Raw genomic sequence first — 18,950 nt, forward strand, 5'->3', positions numbered from 1 at the left:
TAAAGACATCAATCAAAGCAAAATAGACTACCGGTACTATTGCACTCGTAGTTCACTCACTGAATGTATTGATTTGGAGCTGTCAAAATCTATGACAAAATCTTCCAGGTGCTTTCAATCAGTACATGTGATTTCACTGAGGCTGTCCTCATCTTCCAAATACAGCAAGTGGCACAATGATCCTATCTGTTTCTCTGTGTATCAGTGACTGTCGGTCACTGACATCACCCACACTTAGAAAGCTTCCAGTCTTTTCTCATCACTTTTGCATAGTGTCTATGTCTCCGCCACATACAGTACAACACCACACGAAGCATTTTATGAATCTTTTTCTCAACTCTTTATTCAAGGTCCCACAAAATACTTTTCTTATTCCTAAAGACTTCTTTCGCTATTTCTATCCTTGCTTTTATTTCACGTTTGCACTTCATGTCATTACTAAGAATACTACCCAGATATCGAAAACTATTCACTTGTTTCATTTTCTCCCCAGGGGCGTCATTTCAGACTTCGCTTGAGGGGGGCAAAGCACCACTGACATAAGACTTTCACGTTTTGTACTAGTATATTAGTAGACGATCGATTAAAGTATATGTATTCCTCAAATTATTGTGAAGGGGCAATTGTCCCCTCCTGCTCCCCCTAAATAACGCCCCTGTTTCTCCCCTCCTACTTTTATATTTGACACAGACCGCTTCGTTCCAATCACCATAGCCTTTGTTTTTCTACATTTATTTTTATCCCATACTCTTCAAAGCCCTTCCTCAGGTTTTCTAACATCTTATTGATTACGAAAGGTATAACAACAATTAAACCATATTTATTGTTAAGAGTATATTGTGTTAAAAAATTGCGTGCCTTTAAATGTTAATAAATGCTGCTTATTGTGCTCGTACGATCACTTTATCAATTTATAGTTTTATAGAACCATGTAACACTAAAACTGTGTTGAAGATCTAAGATTTGGATCAACTGGTGTTGACCACGACATACGAGAAATTTTTCGTCTTAACTTGAATTTGAAGAATTATTGCATTTCTGATAATCGGCCCCAGGGACGTACGCAGGAATTTATTTCGAAAGGAGTCTAAAGCGTTTCGGGGGGGGGGTCCAAATACAATTTGAGGCTAAATTATATGAACATTTCTAAAATTGCCCCTAAAAGACTATATTTACAAAAAAGTCGGGATTTCGGGGGTCCGGACCCCCAGAACCCACCCCCTGCATACGCCACTGATAGGCCCTACTTGATTTATATTTGATTTTTCAGATTTCAGATTCTTCCAGCTGTGCTGCTAATGACGGTTTCTGTACCGATGAATCTTGGTTTTTGTTCTCATTTTCTCTCTATTTTATATGACTAACATTTACGCAATTATTTTAATTTTCTCGAATATCGAAATTGTTTCATAATCACAAATTTTCATTAACAACTTGTATCCTTCAAACAAACATGGCATGAGCGTGGGACGTTAAACTAATTTTTTTTCTGTAATTTCATTTTATCTCATTCCCTGTATTTATGTTACCAAATACAACACACCAAAAGTACTTCGCCTTCTTGCCTCTATTTGAGACATTGATTTCCTGTCAACGATCTTTTATTACTAGTTTGGACGTCGTTCCTACGTCATGAATCTGATCCATGTTTCCTAACGGAATCTCTGGGAATCCCTCATTATCGGTTTTTTTTTTTTTTTTTTTTTTTTTTTTTGAAAATTCCCTTGCGCTGTTACTAAAAGATTATGAATTATGCATTAAGAATCATAGAATATAGTATATTACAAGTTTAAGATATTTACATGTAGTCTCAGCTCCATGACTACTAACTTCGGAAGTATTCTAATCCGAAGTTCATTTTCTCTACTTTCGGCACCATGTAACTGAAACGAAGCGATTTCAAACTGCAATTTCAGCGTTACTAGGATTTTTTCTTCTAGTTTCCAAGAATTGAATCACATCCCAGGGATTGAAAATGGCATTTGGAAACATATATATATAAGAAACAAATATATTTATACTGCAAATCGTAAAGACTGCGTTATATAAGTTGAAATTGTTTTAAGCAAAGACCTGCAACTCTTAATACACTTACGTATAAGATTAAATGAATATTTACACAATGATCTTAAGAAGGATACTTGATACACTGGAATTAATGAATTACCTGATAATGATCCATTTCACATAAGATACCAAGTTGAAACATGTCTCCTGACTTTAGAGGCAAACCATATACTGATTGTTCCATCTCCCAAATTCCTCCTATTCTTGTGTTTAATACAAGTCGACCTTCATTGAATCGTGGATTAACATTAATAATTATGTCATTGGTATCGGAAACAATGTCAGATATATGTCCGCTACGGAGATCAGCACTAAATCTGTGGGTTATACATATAAGAATAAGGAAATTGTAGTAGGTATTAAGTACCGGTACTAAATTTCAAGGATGAGATATCACATATATTACTAACATCGGTAGTGGAAACAAACTCAGAGACAGTAGTTTTTACAGATAAAGAATTCTCAAAGTTACCGTGAATGAGTTTTGAAACATCCAAAGTTTGCTTTCACTATCCTTTGCAAGTTATAAATTAAAAGTATAATTACAGACAAAAGTTTAACGTAGTCCGTGACAATAAATCAAGTTTTCGTAGATCCTACGTGACAGACAATAAGTCTGCTTCCTTTCCCCAGAAGTACCTTTAATTCATCGTCTTTAGAGGAGTCTTGCCAAACTGACTTAGTGGAATGGTTTCGGTTTCCCCAATTCTCGTCCAAGTAAAATATTGATCCTGTGTAATCAGAAGCTCGAATTTGATACATTTTGCGAAAAGATTTTAGTCTCCCTGCTACAATATCACTCCTCTCCAGCAAAAACTTTCCTCCATCAGATGTTCTTTTTTTTTTATACTTGAAAACTAAAGCGCAGAGAATTATGAGTTGGGGAATTGGAGCATGTATATGAAATTTTGCTTTTCAACTTCTTGGTAATCTTTACCAAAGTCGAACATTCGCCTTGATCGTAAAAGTCAAAAACAACCCTGTTTACAACGTGCTTCTCCAACTCGTTAAAGTTTGTGAGCCTGTTGGCAGGTTCTCTTTATGCACAGAAAAATTGGAGCACTACTGCAGGGCAACTTTTTTTTTTTTTTTTTTTTTTTTTTTTGCCTCAGCGCATATTCGGAATTCGGATTATTCTGCAAGCCTCTGCTGTGAGGCTTTGACATGTTTGAATATCCTGCCTCTCTTCCTGCAACGCGAGTTTCTTAAAAACTATAAACAAAAAATATTTTTAGAGCTTAGCATCGTAGCACTTATTTTTATTTTTAATTTTTTTATTTTTTACAATTTTTAGCACTACTTGTACTCGGTTTGCTTAGAGACATTTTTCAAATATGCTTTCGAAAGAACATACAATATCTGTCAAAAATTCAAGCCAAAAATTGACGAATATTATTTACAAAAACAAAGAGTAATAGTGTTAGTATTACTACTTTGAGCGCATTTTTGGCTAAGTTATTAAACCAGATTTTCCTTCAATATACACTTATGCACATCACACTTCGGACAGCATAGATGTAGTCAATCCTTCTGTAGAATATTTTTTTTTAAATACGTTTCCCCAAATTATCCTAGTTCAAAAAACATTTTAAGAGGAAGTATAATTAATCAGAACTTCATAGCTTTAACTATAATATACTTACATCTAAACTTAAATCTAAACATATATATTTAACTCTTCTATTCTCGCTTTAATTTTTCTATCTTTTTCTCTTGAACTCATGTTCTAATTCTTTTATTTTTGCTACTGATTCTTCTTTCTTTAATCCTATTTTATAAATGTTCTCAAGCTACGGTATGTATTTCCATCTTCTAATACATATCTTTTATCATCGTAAGAGCTTAATACTAACTTGTTTTGTTCTACTGAATATACATTATGCTTTTACTTCGAATTTTATACCATGTTGGATCCAATTTTATGTTTTATGCGCTGTATTTGTGAAATTTTCAAGAATGTTTGTTAACTGAAGAACATATATTTTATTATAAAATAACGTATATTCTTCTAAGGTTTTAAAGTTGAATACCTTAGAGATCAATAAATGGTGATTATAATCCTCATCATTTATATCTTGCCCTGTTAATTTGTTCTTAAACTTATCTTTTGATAGTGATACAAGTTCTTCTAATTTTTTAGTTGAGTCAGCATATTCTTTTTACTAGGACAAGTACATTACGGAAGAACATCGATATTTCTCTAAATATTTTCGGTTGTAAAGTCTTCGTTTATACTAAGGAAGATCTTGTATTTTACTTTATATTTTAAATTTATATTTTTACAAAAAATAGCACATTTACTTTAAGTACATTAAAAAGTGTCGATTATTGATTTTATTTTTAACAACTCGTGCACTTGCATTTAAGAATTTAGTAAGGTCTTTATATCCTTCAATGTTTTGTATTTTAAATGTTTGTAATCTTTTCTTAAATGATGTTTCCTTTACTTCAAATTTTAGTTCTGGATCTTTTGGTTTCGATTTTTCAATTAGCTCTTCTTTAAGTGGGAATATGTTCTGTATTTTGGCATTCTTTAAATGTTTAATATAATCTAACTTAGTAAATAAATTAGTTCTGCTTTTCTTAATCGTCAGTATCCTGTAATACTCTTTTCTCTGCATAGTAGTTTTAATAGATAAGTAGTATGTTTATTATAATTCATCTTATTTATTATAACAAGTAAAACATTTTTAAATTTCATTTTTATGGTTATTAAGAAATTTTAAGATACAATAATACACAACCATTATACTACATAATGACTACATAATGGTTAGTTATCATTTAAACACAACCATTTTCGGAAACATCTCTTACAAAAATATGATTACATATCGTTTTAACTTTATAAATACTATTACTAAGACAAATAGAACAATTTATATTTCAGCTAGTTCTATTTCATCATAAAAATCCATTAATAAGTTTAAATTTAAAATTAGAAGATAGTTTTGGTATCTTACAAGTTTGTGTCATTCTACTTTACCTCAAAACTCTAGAATGGAAACTTCACATAACACTTCATCACGTGATATGAAATACCAACTAAATTTTTCATTAAACTTTCTAATGAATTCGTCATTATTTACGTTTGACTGCTAAAACATTCTAACAATCATATTCTTTAAAACTTTTTATTAGGAAATTCTCTAATTAACCCTGCTGACAAATTCTGTAAATTTATTAATTTTCCCAAAGACTATCATCAATTAAATTTATAATCGGACTTCCTTATAATGTCTTCTGATAATTTTTATTATGAGTAATGTAATACCAATCAACTCGGTTTTCAAACTCCTTTATGAAATCTTCTGATAATTTTTGGCTAGATGAGATTTCCTCCCCATTAACTTTATCCTTAAATTCTCTTATAAAGTCTTCTAATAATTTTTGATACTTTCTTAAATATTCCAATTATCTTTTTGGCATGTAAAAGTCGGGTTATATCTCACTTGAAATCTTTATCCTCATACATTTTAATCAGCTCATGTAATAGACCTTTTACAAAAACTTACTAACTATACATCTATAGCTTTGTTTTCTTCACTTAGTTGTGGTGATTTTCTTACTAACATATAATTCTTCCTATCAGTTCATCTTTTTCTCAAACATTTTAATTGTGATATAGTTTTCATCGTTTTCTAAGAAAATACTACATATTTAAAAATAATTTCATTTTTGTTTACTAACATTTTACAGAATAATTTCTATAAAGGATATAACATATTAAACCAATTTACTCTTTCTTAATTTATCCATCTTGGCTCTCATTTCCAATTTCGCTTTCATAATCGCTTTCGACGTCTGTAAAGTTATTTAATACTAGTTGAATATACCAATGCTTCGCACGGGGGCTGTATTTGTAAGTCAACGCCTGTGGGAGTATCACCATTGATCTCAGCGACCGCGAAAGCTATGGATTTGATACTAATATCGGTCTTTTTGGGCTATTTTTTTACGTCTCGATACCCCCCTCCGCTGACTCCCGGCCCGCATACAATTGTAATTGAATTTCTGAATTTGCAAGTCATTGCTAATGGAAGTGTCACCATTGATTTCATCGACCGCGAAAACTATGGATTTGACACTAATATCGGTCATTTTGGATTACTTTTATATGTCTCGGTATCTCACCCACCCCCGGTGACTTCCGTCCGGAGCCAAATAGCGTGAATTTGGAAGTTAATGCGATCAAAGTTTCACCATTGATCTCAGCGACCGCGAAAACTATGAATTCGACACTAATATCGGTCATTTTCTACTACTTTTACATGTCCCGGTAAACGCTCCCCTGACACCCTCGTAGTTCGAATTTTCACAAAAACGTTTAACTCTGGTCTGGAGCCTGGACCAAAGTATTCGTGACTAAAATTTGGTAACTCTCGGTCAATTTGTCTGGTTCCCAAGCCGGTTCCAGTAAACGTCCCCCTGAGACCCCCTGGTTCGAAATTTGAAAAAAGCGCTTCGTCTTAATCTGGAGACTGGACCAAGGAACACCTGACCAAAATTTGGTAACTCTCGGTCCACTCGTCTAGTCCCCAGACCGCACAGACAGACAAACACACAAACTCTATTTTATTTATATTAGATTAGTTTAGATATGTCTTTTTCTAGCATCTCTATTGTACCGGTATAACTATCTTTCAGTTTTATATTGTTATATATAGTTTTTATATTTTAATATTTCTTTGGTTTTGATGAATAAATTTATAGAATTTGAGTTGTACTCTGTTGCAGATATTTGTTCCATATTTGGATAAGTTATTTTCTGTTTGTTAAATTGATATATAAAGTTTTCTTATTTCCTCTTATAACGTAGTATGTATTAGGATCATCTTTCTTATTAAATAAACCAAACTTTTGAAGTAATTCTTTTTCTTAGGTTTAACAATACCTGGTTTCATTTTATCATACGCTTTATCTCTTATTTGCATATATATATTTTCTCTCCTAATTCTTTTAGGAAAGCACATTCGTACTCAGAGAGCCTAAACGCTACAAATTCAATCTCGTTCTGTTTTTTTTTTTTTTTTTTTTTAAATAATAATCTATTATGTTAGTGACGCAAATACACCTGCAGAGGAAAGATGCTAATTATTTTTTTATATATAGAATTCAATATCGAACTTTAGTTTCAATTATATCAATTTGCAGTTCCAGCGCAACTAACTCCTTTATCTTTATTCTTGATTTTTCGTCTATATCTGTTAAAGAAATAAAAGCTTTTGTTTCTATATTCAATGATAAGTAACTTGTTTGTGACAAAGACAAGACTACTTTCCATATCAAAATTGTGATAATCAAATAAATGGAACAGATGTTCGCTATTGTTTGAGAATTGAGTTATCGTATTTGACAACAATGAAGTAATTCATGCTTGGATTTGTTTGACCATTTGATTTAGCACTGTCTATGTGACCTTCAACTAATGCAACCTAAACATGATTTATGAATATAGTATTCAAACACAGGTCAGCTTAGTAAATTTAACTACCATCATGAAGTCTGTTTCCAACAAGAAATATTTATTTTAAATAATAGAGTTAAGAGAAATTTTGCCGTTCCGTGCAAATGCAAGTGTTGTATTTATAGTAGTACGTCTTGACGTTATGCTTTCTCTTGCAAATAGATTTAAATTAGCACCAGTAACCTACAATCTTCTGAAAGCTGCGCATTAAGAGACTGAATTTTGCTTTACGTGCATTGGACTAACCCTTTAGGGAAACGGGGTTTTTGGTGTATTTTTTAGACTTTCAGTCAAGCAGCTACTGCATCGTCACTATTTATCCTAGGATCATGGTACATACCTCATTCTCTTCAGAACGAAGCTGGCTTTCAAATGGTACCACTTAAATGCTCATATCATATACCAGGAGAGGGAAAAGTGATGTCGAATGGAAAATTTCGGGGGGGGGTGATTTTTTCACACTTTGGGCCCCTCTGAAACGGCCCTGTGTGAACGTAGAGATCTCAAAACAAATCTGATAAATAGTACTTGGTAGACTGAATGTGTGTGCCAAATTTCAAGTTTCTATCTTGAATAGTAAGGGCGGGAGAAATTTTATCAAGAATCTCCACAATGTCTCAAATTACCGCAAAACACGATGATCTCAGGTAAAAAATTTCCTGAGACATCTCTATTTACCCTAGGACTATAATCCGCCAATCATTCTCTTCAGAATAGAACTGCCTTTCAGGCGGTACCATTCACATGTCTCCATCATGTATCTAAGGCGTGAAAATCCCGAAAAAAGGATTTTTTGGTCTAAATATCCCTTTTTTCAACTTTTAGCCCCTCTGGACCCCCCTGTTTTAACGCAGAAATCTGGAAAAATCTGTTAAATACTACTCGGTGGACTGAATGTTTGTGCACAATTTCAATCTTCTAGCTGCAGAAATAAGACCGCAAAAAATACCGAAAATGTCCAATATTTCCCTATACAGAAGTATATTTTGATAAAAATTCCCTGACACTTCCCTAATTACCCTAGGGTCATGTTTCGCCCATCATTCTCTTCAGAATAGAACGGCCTTTCAGACGGTATGACTCACGTGTCTCCATCATGTATCTAAGTTGGGAAAATCTTGAAAAAAGGGATTTTTTGCTAAAAATATCCCTTTTTCAACGTTTAGCCCCTCTGGACCCCACCTGTTTTAGTGCAGAGATCTGAAAAAATCTGATAAATACTACTATGTGGGCTGAATGTTTATGCACAATTTCAATCTTCTAGGTGCAAAAGTAAGCCCGCCAAAAAATATATATACCGACAATGTCCCATATTCCCGTATACAGAAGGATATTTTGTAAAAATTCCCTGAGACATCCCTAATTACCCTAGGATCATGGTTTGCACATCATTCTCTTCAGAATAGAACTGCCTTTCAGGCGGTACCATTCACATGTCTCCAGGCGGGGAAAATCCCGAAGAAAGTTTTTTTGGTAAAAATATCCCTTTCTTCAATTTTTTGCCCCTCTGGATCCACCCCGTTTTAAGGCAGAAATCTGAAAAAAAAAATCTGGTAAATACTACTCGGTGGACTGAATGTTTGTGCAAAATTTCAATCTTCTACGTGCAAAAATAAGCCCGCCAAAAAATTATGAACATAGGCTTAATAAAAGAAAATATATATTTTAGAATTATGACATCATCACCTCCTATGTCTCGACGCAGGAAGGTGTGAAACCATACGTAAGGTCTTCTACAATGCCTCTGGACTTGAAAAACAAAAAAGACCCAGACAAAAAAGCTCAAATAGGAGAGTTATAACGCAATGTACCATGAAACACCCGTATGGTACAAATTGTCCCATTGGATCCCCAAAGGGCTAAACGTGTTTTCTAGGTCTGACAAGATACATTCGCGAAATGTCCCTACGGGATTTGTGTAAAATTGATTCCAATACAAAGTTCTCCGCGGCCCAATATGTATTGTACTAATTTTAGCGACCCATACCGGTAATTTACATATTTATGGGCCTTCATATATCCGGAATTCAGTCATACACTACTATAACGCTCGAACACAAAATTGCTTTTAGTTTCTTTAGATATAATTGGACATGAATGTAGGCATATGCAAAATAAATTGGATCAAGTACTTCTTCTCTGGCACATGTTATCCATCCCGGCCGCCATCTTGAATCTGTCATATGGGATTCAACTTTCGGTTTTTTAAATGGAAATAGGTGCAAATGATACACCAAATTCATGTACAATTTTCTCGGAAATTCACCGGTGTAGTGAATTTTTTCCGTAGTTTGTACCCTTTGAAGATGTTGCATATTAATTTCCTCCAGGCATTTCGCGAATAGACATTGCAGAGAATATCAGTTACGCTTATGTTTTTGATGTTGACAAATCAAAACAATTTCTAACTGGAAAAATACTGTAAGTATAAACAAACTCTTTACAACATTGGTGTCGTAATCTTATTACATTTCTGAGTAATTGTTATTTCTTCCATAACAAGAAGTATTGTATTACGGTCAAAATGCTTAATATAAATCAAGATACGACCAGATTTGGGTGAGTACCTACCATTTCCGTATTGACTCTGTGTGTATGTATGTACGTTCAAAGAATATTTCGTTAACTATAAATCACGTAAAAGATTACATATATACACGGGGCCCTGCACAACTTTCTATTTAGTTTAATATTCGTGAAGTGCCTCACATTTAACATGCAATACTTTACAAACGGTACAAGCTACGGTAAAAATCACTACATCAATGAATTTCCGAGAAAATTGTACATTAATTTTATGTATCACATGCACCTATCCCATTTGAAAAACCGAAAGTTAAATCCAACAGGGCGGATCCAAGATGGCGGCCAGGATGAGTAACATGTGTCAGAGAAGCAATACTTGATCCAATTTGTTTTGCATATGCCCACGTTCATGTCCAGTTACATCTAAAGAAACTAAAAGCAATTTTGTGTCCAAGCGTTATAGTAGTGTATGATTGAATTCCGGATATAAGAAGGCCCATAAATGTGCAAATTACCGGTATGGGCCGCTACAATTAGTACAGTACACATTGGGCAGCAGAACTTTGCATTTGATGGATCAATTTTACACGAATCCAGCAGGGACACTTCGTGTAAAGGGCCAGTCCTGGCTCGATAAGCCAAACTCGAAAAGCGCTACCTTGCGTCTTATATTACCTTAAGTTTGTATCCGTAGCTGACATTAAAGAAACGAAGGAAAAGAAGAGAGAAAAAAAAACATTGGGTCGCCGTTAATCCTTCTTATACTATAATTTATAGACCAGTAAACACAACGCTACTTACTCCAGATTCTTGTACACTACTTGCGTTGTCAATGCTAAGGAAAAGACGAGAAAAGAATGAAAGAAAAAAAAATCATTTAGGATAACACCATATATCTTGCATCTCTGTTTATTTAACTTTCCTTGTAATAAACGTATAACAAAAGACTTTCATTGACATTTATGATCGTGGATAGCTAGATTCAGGAAAAAAAAAATCTTTGTATTCCGTTTAAGTTTCTCAAACCCTTTTAACGCCAACACCACTCAAAGCTAAATAACAATATAAATTAAGCCGCACTGTACTAACAGTAAGAGAGTTGTTTACATTTCTAGACAATAGCACAAAGTCCTTGGTAGGCTACTTCACCAGAGGAAAATTACCAATTACATTACCACTCGTGAACATCTCATTGCAAAGAAGAGACCTACGGCTGCGTCGATTAACCTTCCCCCTTTTAGTACATAACTTCTCCACTTCACCCGCATCCAACTGCTAAGAGGGCATTTCCCTCAACATTTACTATTAGCAGCGGCGGTAATAACATTAAACTCTGTAGTACATTATGGGGAACACAAAACCAGCCAGTGAAATTAGACTCGACTTCTGACACTCCCGCATTGAAGTACGAGTGGTATCGTACACCCACCGTCTTAACGTGCCTCACTGATCTAGTGAGCAACATCACAATCAAACGTAACAGGACAACTCGAAAATGCAAACTTAGGGTGCGGCGACTTAATGCTTAGATTGAAAATTATATAGATATACTTATGTATATAGTTATTGATAAACAATACGGAATGCCCGCTGCTAGACAGACATAAACTAGCCATCGCTAATTAATCTTTAATTTATTAAATAGAATGCCTGAGAGAATAGACAATACGGAATACCTGTTGCTAACATACATGTGCTAGATGGCAGCTGGTAATATATTATACATCTAGACAACTCTAAGAAATGATTTTTATTCAGAACAAGAGAGAAACGGCTTTGATATCAGACTACCCCAGCCGGCGTATGATTCAACTTACTGGATAGAGACTCACTCTCGTTTACTCGGACATATTACGGACGAAACTCATTTCGGACAATATTATGGACATTATAAACTGACTCGGATAATATATATATATATGTATACACCAAGAAAAACTGAGAATTATTGAACGTATATTATTGTTTGTTCATAAATAATCTGTAGTAAGATAATAAACGCACGAAAACATTAATATGACATTAGATGTTATATTTAAAACAATTTGGACAACTATAAACGGTGGACAATTTCTTCCGCAACTTCCCGGATGATACCAGTTTCTTCGCAAAACGGAATAAAAAGAAATAGACATATTTACCTAGTAGACAGTTACTAAAGCTCACCCGACCGTGGTTTCACTTTACGAATAGGGACACTGAGGAAACACTGTGAAACAGCACTCCAGGGTGACGACCGGTCCTGACGACTCCTCCAACATCTCACCATGTGTACAGCCATAACCTCGGCGTGGATTGATCACACCCCCTCCTTGGTTAACAACAAGCATACGTTCCACTGCTATCTCCACCAGGTAAACCAATAATCACTGCAAAGCCGCTGCAATGTTCATCCTCACAACAGCGACTACAGTTAGACACATTAAATTCCGGAGAGGCAGGCTGAGCTGACAACAAGTAATATAGGACGAAGTCCCTTGCCAAGAAAACGTAGTAAGGGTGGATGGAAATTTTACAACGTCAAGAGAAGGAGGCCATACATCAATCGAGTTCAGTCTCGGAGACAGCACAAAAGGGATTTCTGAACTTCAGCTTTCATCACATTAACAGTTAGGAAATATCTAACCAATCCCAGCCGTACTCCAAAACACACAGGTCGGATATGCGACGAATCACTCAAGAAACTTCAACAAATTTGAATGAGAACCGTTTGTCCATTGACAGTCCAGGAACAATTTAAATTCCACAAAAGCAAGTATGACAGTAACCAGTAATACTTCAGACGCACACACGCTGAACAAGTTTTAGACGAATCCTTTCTTTTAAATCACCACGTATTCATTCCTCCAATATATTGTTTAACCACAGCGAGACTTAAGGGGATATCGATAATAAAATAACGACCACTTATTACATGGTTCACTGTAAATTAATATCCCAAAATGTGGACAATCGTGCTTCTCACCACACCACGGCCATATTCGCAGTTCGTAGTACAAAGAAAAGGTGAACCAGAGGGGGCTCTCCGCAGCCCTCTCACTTCCGGATTGGTCATTCCATACTACGCATCAGAGCGTAGAATGGAAATAACAGATTTTATAATAAAACAAATATAACTAAAGGAGAATAAAAATTATATAAACGAGCATTTATATATGCAGATTCATAATAATCCTTTCGTTTTACATGAAACACAAAAATTTAAATTACTTCAAACGATCCGAGCTACTCTCAAAAGCCGCTCAATGCAAACCATAGATATACAAAGAGAAATAGCATACTACATCTACACGCACTAGTCCAATTGTCGACCATCTTGAATCCTTCATGAGAGTCGAGAATTGAGAAAATATAATAAGAAATAATATTAGCTGAGAGCTGATTAAACATTTCCGCAAATATTCTCTTTGAGAAAATGTAACGCTCAAAGAGGAACGTTACATCCACCCAGAGGACAAGAAAAAAAAAATTCTCTCTTTTTTTTACCCTATATATTGTTAGTTAGAAGTTATTTATATGGATAATTTCGAAGAAGTTCATCTCTTCGTTCTTTGGAACAGTTGAATTTCTTCAAATTATGAAAATTCTGCGTTCCCACACTTTCCCCAGTGAGGGTATGCAAAATCACTGAGTTTTTCAGAACCCTTCTAGCCAAGAAAGGGCCCGAGAAACATTTCATATATTTAGCAAATTCTCCTTTAACCGAAGAGGAAAGATGGTGAAGTTTAACCATTACTAGGTCTCCTTCTTCTAACTTAACCTCCCTTCCTGTTCGTTTCAAAGATTTCTTAGTTTTATTAGTAACTTTAGGATACAATGTAATATGACGATCTTGGGTAGGTGTCTTCTCTAGAACACCAGGCCAAGGAAAATTCTTTTTAAATGCTTCAATAGCAGAATAAGATAAAAATAGCTCTGCAGGCGTACAATCAATGCTACTACATAATGAATAATTTAGGAGTTCCTGACATCGCTTCAGTACAGTACTCCACTTAGAATGATTACTATGACACTCTAAACGAATAATTCGGTTGAGTTCTTTATGGCTCCTTTCTGCCAAACCATTCGAAGACGGGGAATAACTAGACGTTAATACGGATTTCATATTATGCTCCTTACAATAGTCCTGCCAGAGGCGCGAGATAAACTGTGAACCTTTATCCGAGACAATGGCATTAGGATAAGGGAACAAATAAAAATAATTCCTTTCCAACACTGAAATTATACCTTTAACATGAGCAGTCTTTGAAGGAAAGAAACAAACAAACCTAGAATAAACATCAATAATAGATAAAATATAATAATAGCCATTACTAACTGGGAGCCTCCCAACGAGATCTACCGCTAGGCGGTCGTGAGGTCGACTAGCTTCTATATGAATTTCTTCTTTAAGTATTACCTGATTGGCGAACTTTGTCTCAGCACAATCAAGACAATCTCTAATATACTGTCGAATTGACAGTCTTTGTTTCTTCCAATAAAATAAAGAACGACATAAAGACATACATTTCCTAGCTCCAAAATGACCACGTGAATGGACTATTCCAATTATTTCTTTTATTAACTCTTGAGGAATAACCAAAAGCCATTGGTTCGAATTCCTATGCTTGAAATATAACAAACCTTGATAACAAGTGACATGTTCTGAGGAACTATCCAATAAAGACCTTAACTTAATACAGAAGTCGTCGTACTTCTGCTTTTCCCTGACTTTCTCCAGGTTGAAAAGAGACGAATCTTGAACAGACAAGAAATTGACATGATACTCTTCTAACTTCGAAGGCACTTCCGGTGGATTTCTACTCAATGTATCCGCGACAAAATTCAGACTCCCTGGACAATGCTCGAAGACAAGGTCAAACCTTTGTAATTTAAGAAGCATACGAGTCGTCCTAGTATCTAAGTTCTTCATAGAAAAAGAATGAGTGACTGCAGCATTATCCGTATGAATATACGCAGTTCTTCCAAGAATATATTGTGAAAAACGTTCACACAAAAATAAAACAGAGAGCAATTCCAACTGAAAAGAAGACAATGAAAGTTCGTGAGGTTTGACTCTACGACTAGCGTAGGCGATGACATTTGGATGATCAGACCCATCAGGGTACTGTGCCAGAAAACCAGCCAAATTCTCAGAACAAGCATCCGAATGGATGTGAAATGGCAAATTGAAATCTGGTTGTCCCAACGCAGGTGGATTACTGACGATTTCCCGCAATTTATAAAAGAGATCCAAAACTTCAGGAGTGAGTTTGTACTTAACATTCTTCTTAATAAGATCGTACAACGGAGAAGTAAGAGTCGAATAATTGGGAATGAACCGCTGTGGCCATCCCAATAATCCTAGAAATTGACGCATCTTTTTCTTGGTTTTCGGGATGGGATAGCAACGGATTGGCTCATTATGACGTGGGTCAACTTTGACAGTCTGACCACTAATGATATGTCCCAAGAAGTTCACTTCCGTCAGAAGGAAACGACACTTCCGGAAATTCAGGGAAAAATTCCCACGTTCAAAAATTTCGAACACACGCTCCAGATGGGCGAAGTGTTCGTCTAGAGAAGTGCTATATATTAAAATATCGTCCAGAAACAAAGTGACAAAATCTTTAGTACTTTGATCGAAGTAACTATGCATGACGCTCTGGAAAATAGCGGGCGCACTCTTGATTCCTTGAGGTAAGACCATCATTACGTATTGTCGCCCTTTATAAACAAAACTCGTACAGGAGTATGACGAAGGATGGAGACCTACGCCATAGTATCCTGACGAACAGTCAAACTTCGAAAAGTATTGCGCTTTCGCTACACGGTTCAATATATCACCTATTGGTTCCACCTGAGCCTTAGGAGCTCGGACACGGTGGTTCAGTAGGCGAAAATCAATTACAGGTCTAACAGCACCAGACGCCTTGCGAACACAATGCATGGGGTTCCGGTACGGTGAGGTCTGTTCACGGGCTATGCCTAATTCAATCCATTTTTGTAATTCTGCCTCAAATTCCATTTCCATGGATTTTGGCACAGAATAACACGGTCCTACGACAGGTTCTTCGTCAGTTAATTCTATCTTGTACAAAGGCGTTCGTATCCTACGAGGATACTCGCAGAAAATATTACGATATCGAAGTAACAAATTATATAAACGTTGCTTAACGTTAGTATCTAAATCTTCTCGAGATGAGATATAATTCTGAATTTCAGTTTCTGAAAGGTTAGATTCAGGAACTATATGCACATCTGACACAGAAAAGGTAACTGGATTTTCTACTGAAGGAGGAACCTCTAAAATGTTGACATCAGAACACAAAAGTTCGGAAGGAAGCAATTTCTGCTCATCGGATGGCCATTCGGTCCTCCCGATCTCAATCTTGTTCGAAGACAAAGCTACTATAAGAATACTAGGTTGATTAGTCGGAATTACGACATGACTACCAGCATTATCACGCAATTGGATTTCTTTCCTCTCCCTGTCGATAACAGCTTTGAATTTGTCTAAGAATGGACAACCCAAAATAAGATCTGTTCGAAGATATTTTATGACAAACAACGGGATATCAAATAAATGACCCTGAATATTTAAACTAAATATCTGGACACCTTGAACCGAAAACTTCTCTGTACCAGCAAAGGCACCTAACGACAAACCAGTATATGGTCGCAATTTAGCAGATGAAAATTTTAATTTTAACTGTTTCCAAATATTCCAGTCCAAAAGGCATAAATCTGATCCACAGTCAATAGTACAGGTTAATTGGACTCCGCCAATGTTTCCTTTAACAACGGGGGAAGAAGAAAAATAATAGTCGGGCTTTTCTTTTTCTTCATCCTCCTCAACTACAAAGTTTACGTTAAATGATATGACATTATTACTCTCGTTACTATTTACATCTCCAGATAATGACTCCACCAAGACATTGTAAGTTTTGACGTTAGTTTCCGAATCATTATCTACGGGGACTGGAGAAATACAGCAGTCGTTTCCCCCCGCATTCGGAAAAGACTGCAACCTTAGTTTTCCGAAGTAGATGAAGGTTGATCTTCCCTTGGATTGGAAGATGCTTCATCTCGTCTCCTATCATTATTTTGATATCTTCCGTTACGTCCTCGATTTCTTCCACGATAACGGTTTCTACCATTTCCTCGATATCGATTATTATACTGATAATTATTATTGTTATTGTTATTGTTATTTTCAGTCTGAGCATAGCTTAAAAATTCAGTTTGACAGCTACTGTCAACATGTTCTGAATTACGATTAACGATTTTTGCTTGCTTAGCGAATACTTTCTTTGTCGGAGGCCTAACTTCATGCATAGAATTATCCTCAATTCCAGATAATAACGCTACTTTACTCATTAATTCATCAACACTATTATATTGCTGAACGGACAGCAAACGCATGTCCCTAGGCGGTAAACAATTCAAAATTAATTCCACCAGTTCCGAAGTACTCGGAGTTTCGCATATATTGTAGTAACTTTCAACTACAAACCAAACGTAATCTAACAATGAAGCAAATTTCGTCTTATCATAGCGCAAAGATTGCAACGACTTCTTGTGTGCACGCTCTATCTGAGGCGAACAATACTGATTCTTAAAAAGACGCACAAAATCTTGATAAGTTTTAATTTCAGGAGCTACTGAGCTATACCAAGCAAACGCGGCTCGCACCATACAATGTTCTACGACCCGTAATTTGTCTCCATCAGTAAGTGAATACATACTTAAACATTTTTCAAGATCCCTCAAAAACTTCCTTGGGGCTCCAGGTTTGATATCCCCAGAATACGAAGGAAAAGATTGTAAATCTTTCTGCTTAATCGCAAAAGGCAATGAATGCGGTGCTATACCACTAAAGGTGGCAACACTGTTTCGCGGTACCGAATTATTCGGCACAGTAGCAGTGTGGAAAACACTAGGGTCATAACTAGGCTTTAAATAGCTAGTATTAAACACTGGTGGGCTATTCCCAACATGAGAAGTGATCCCTCTCGACATTGACCATGTGACAGTGTCAGTAGTACGAGTACTATTACTTACATTATTGCTGTAATAAACAGAAGAATTAACATTTGGAAAAACATTTAAAGCACTAGCAATTACTTTGGTTTCACTAGGACTAGCTGGAAACTCGTATTTAATATCTGGTTCTGATTGCACAAACACAGGTTTATTCAGATAACTAACAGAACTAGTAACAGACGCATTGCATTCAGCAGACGTACTAATAATAGTATTAACAGGCAAATTATCCCTTGACTCAGAAAACGACACAAGAGAATTTTCACTAGTACAAGGACGTTTACAGGGAACACCTTCTTTACTCAGGCTCCCACACTCAACTGACGTAAATTTAGGTTTCTGCAGTTTATCCACTTTATTAGTTAGGGTTAACACTTCAGAGAAAAGCTTAGATTGACTAGTATTACACCCTTCTAGTTCAATTTTCACTTCCTCATTTTCATTCTCAAGTTTCTTAATTTTATCAAAAACAACCTTTAATGCTTTATGATGAGATTCAGCCTCATTCTCAATAGAATCAACACGAGATTCCACGGAATCAATACACAACTTATTATTTTCAACTTCCGTTTTCACAGTATCTAACTGCGCTTGCAAATCTTTTTGGTTAACAGTGAGAGAGCTACAAAGGTTTTCTACACTACCTATTCTTTCATCAATTTTGTTAATTGTAGTGGAGAGGCTATGTACATTTTCAACAATGCACTCTTGAATTCTAGCATTATTAGCTTCAGCTTTTTCATTACTTTCTGCTATCTTACTTTCTATTTTACTATTAATATTAGCATTACTTTCTTCTATCTTACTCAATACAAGAGCGAACATTTCAGCGAGTTCACTAACGTGCTCTGTCCCTTTTTCGCTT

General features: G+C 35.5%; 1 protein-coding gene across 2 annotated transcripts in view; it reads right to left on the reverse strand.

Moving 5' to 3' along the window:
• Positions 1-18,950, reverse strand: part of LOC145676208 (32 kDa beta-galactoside-binding lectin-like) — a 56,459-nt gene that overhangs the window by 23,510 nt on the left and 13,999 nt on the right. For both annotated transcript variants that reach the window (XM_081747131.1, XM_081747130.1), the window contains exon 3: positions 2,168-2,384. In XM_081747131.1, the coding sequence (XP_081603257.1) occupies positions 2,168-2,384 (217 nt within the window). The remainder of the gene's footprint in view (positions 1-2,167; positions 2,385-18,950) is intronic.

This window comes from Thermobia domestica, chromosome 18 (assembly GCF_964235325.1).
Source record: "Thermobia domestica chromosome 18, izTheDome1.hap1.1, whole genome shotgun sequence".
Classification (NCBI taxonomy): Eukaryota; Metazoa; Arthropoda; class Insecta; order Zygentoma; family Lepismatidae; genus Thermobia; species Thermobia domestica.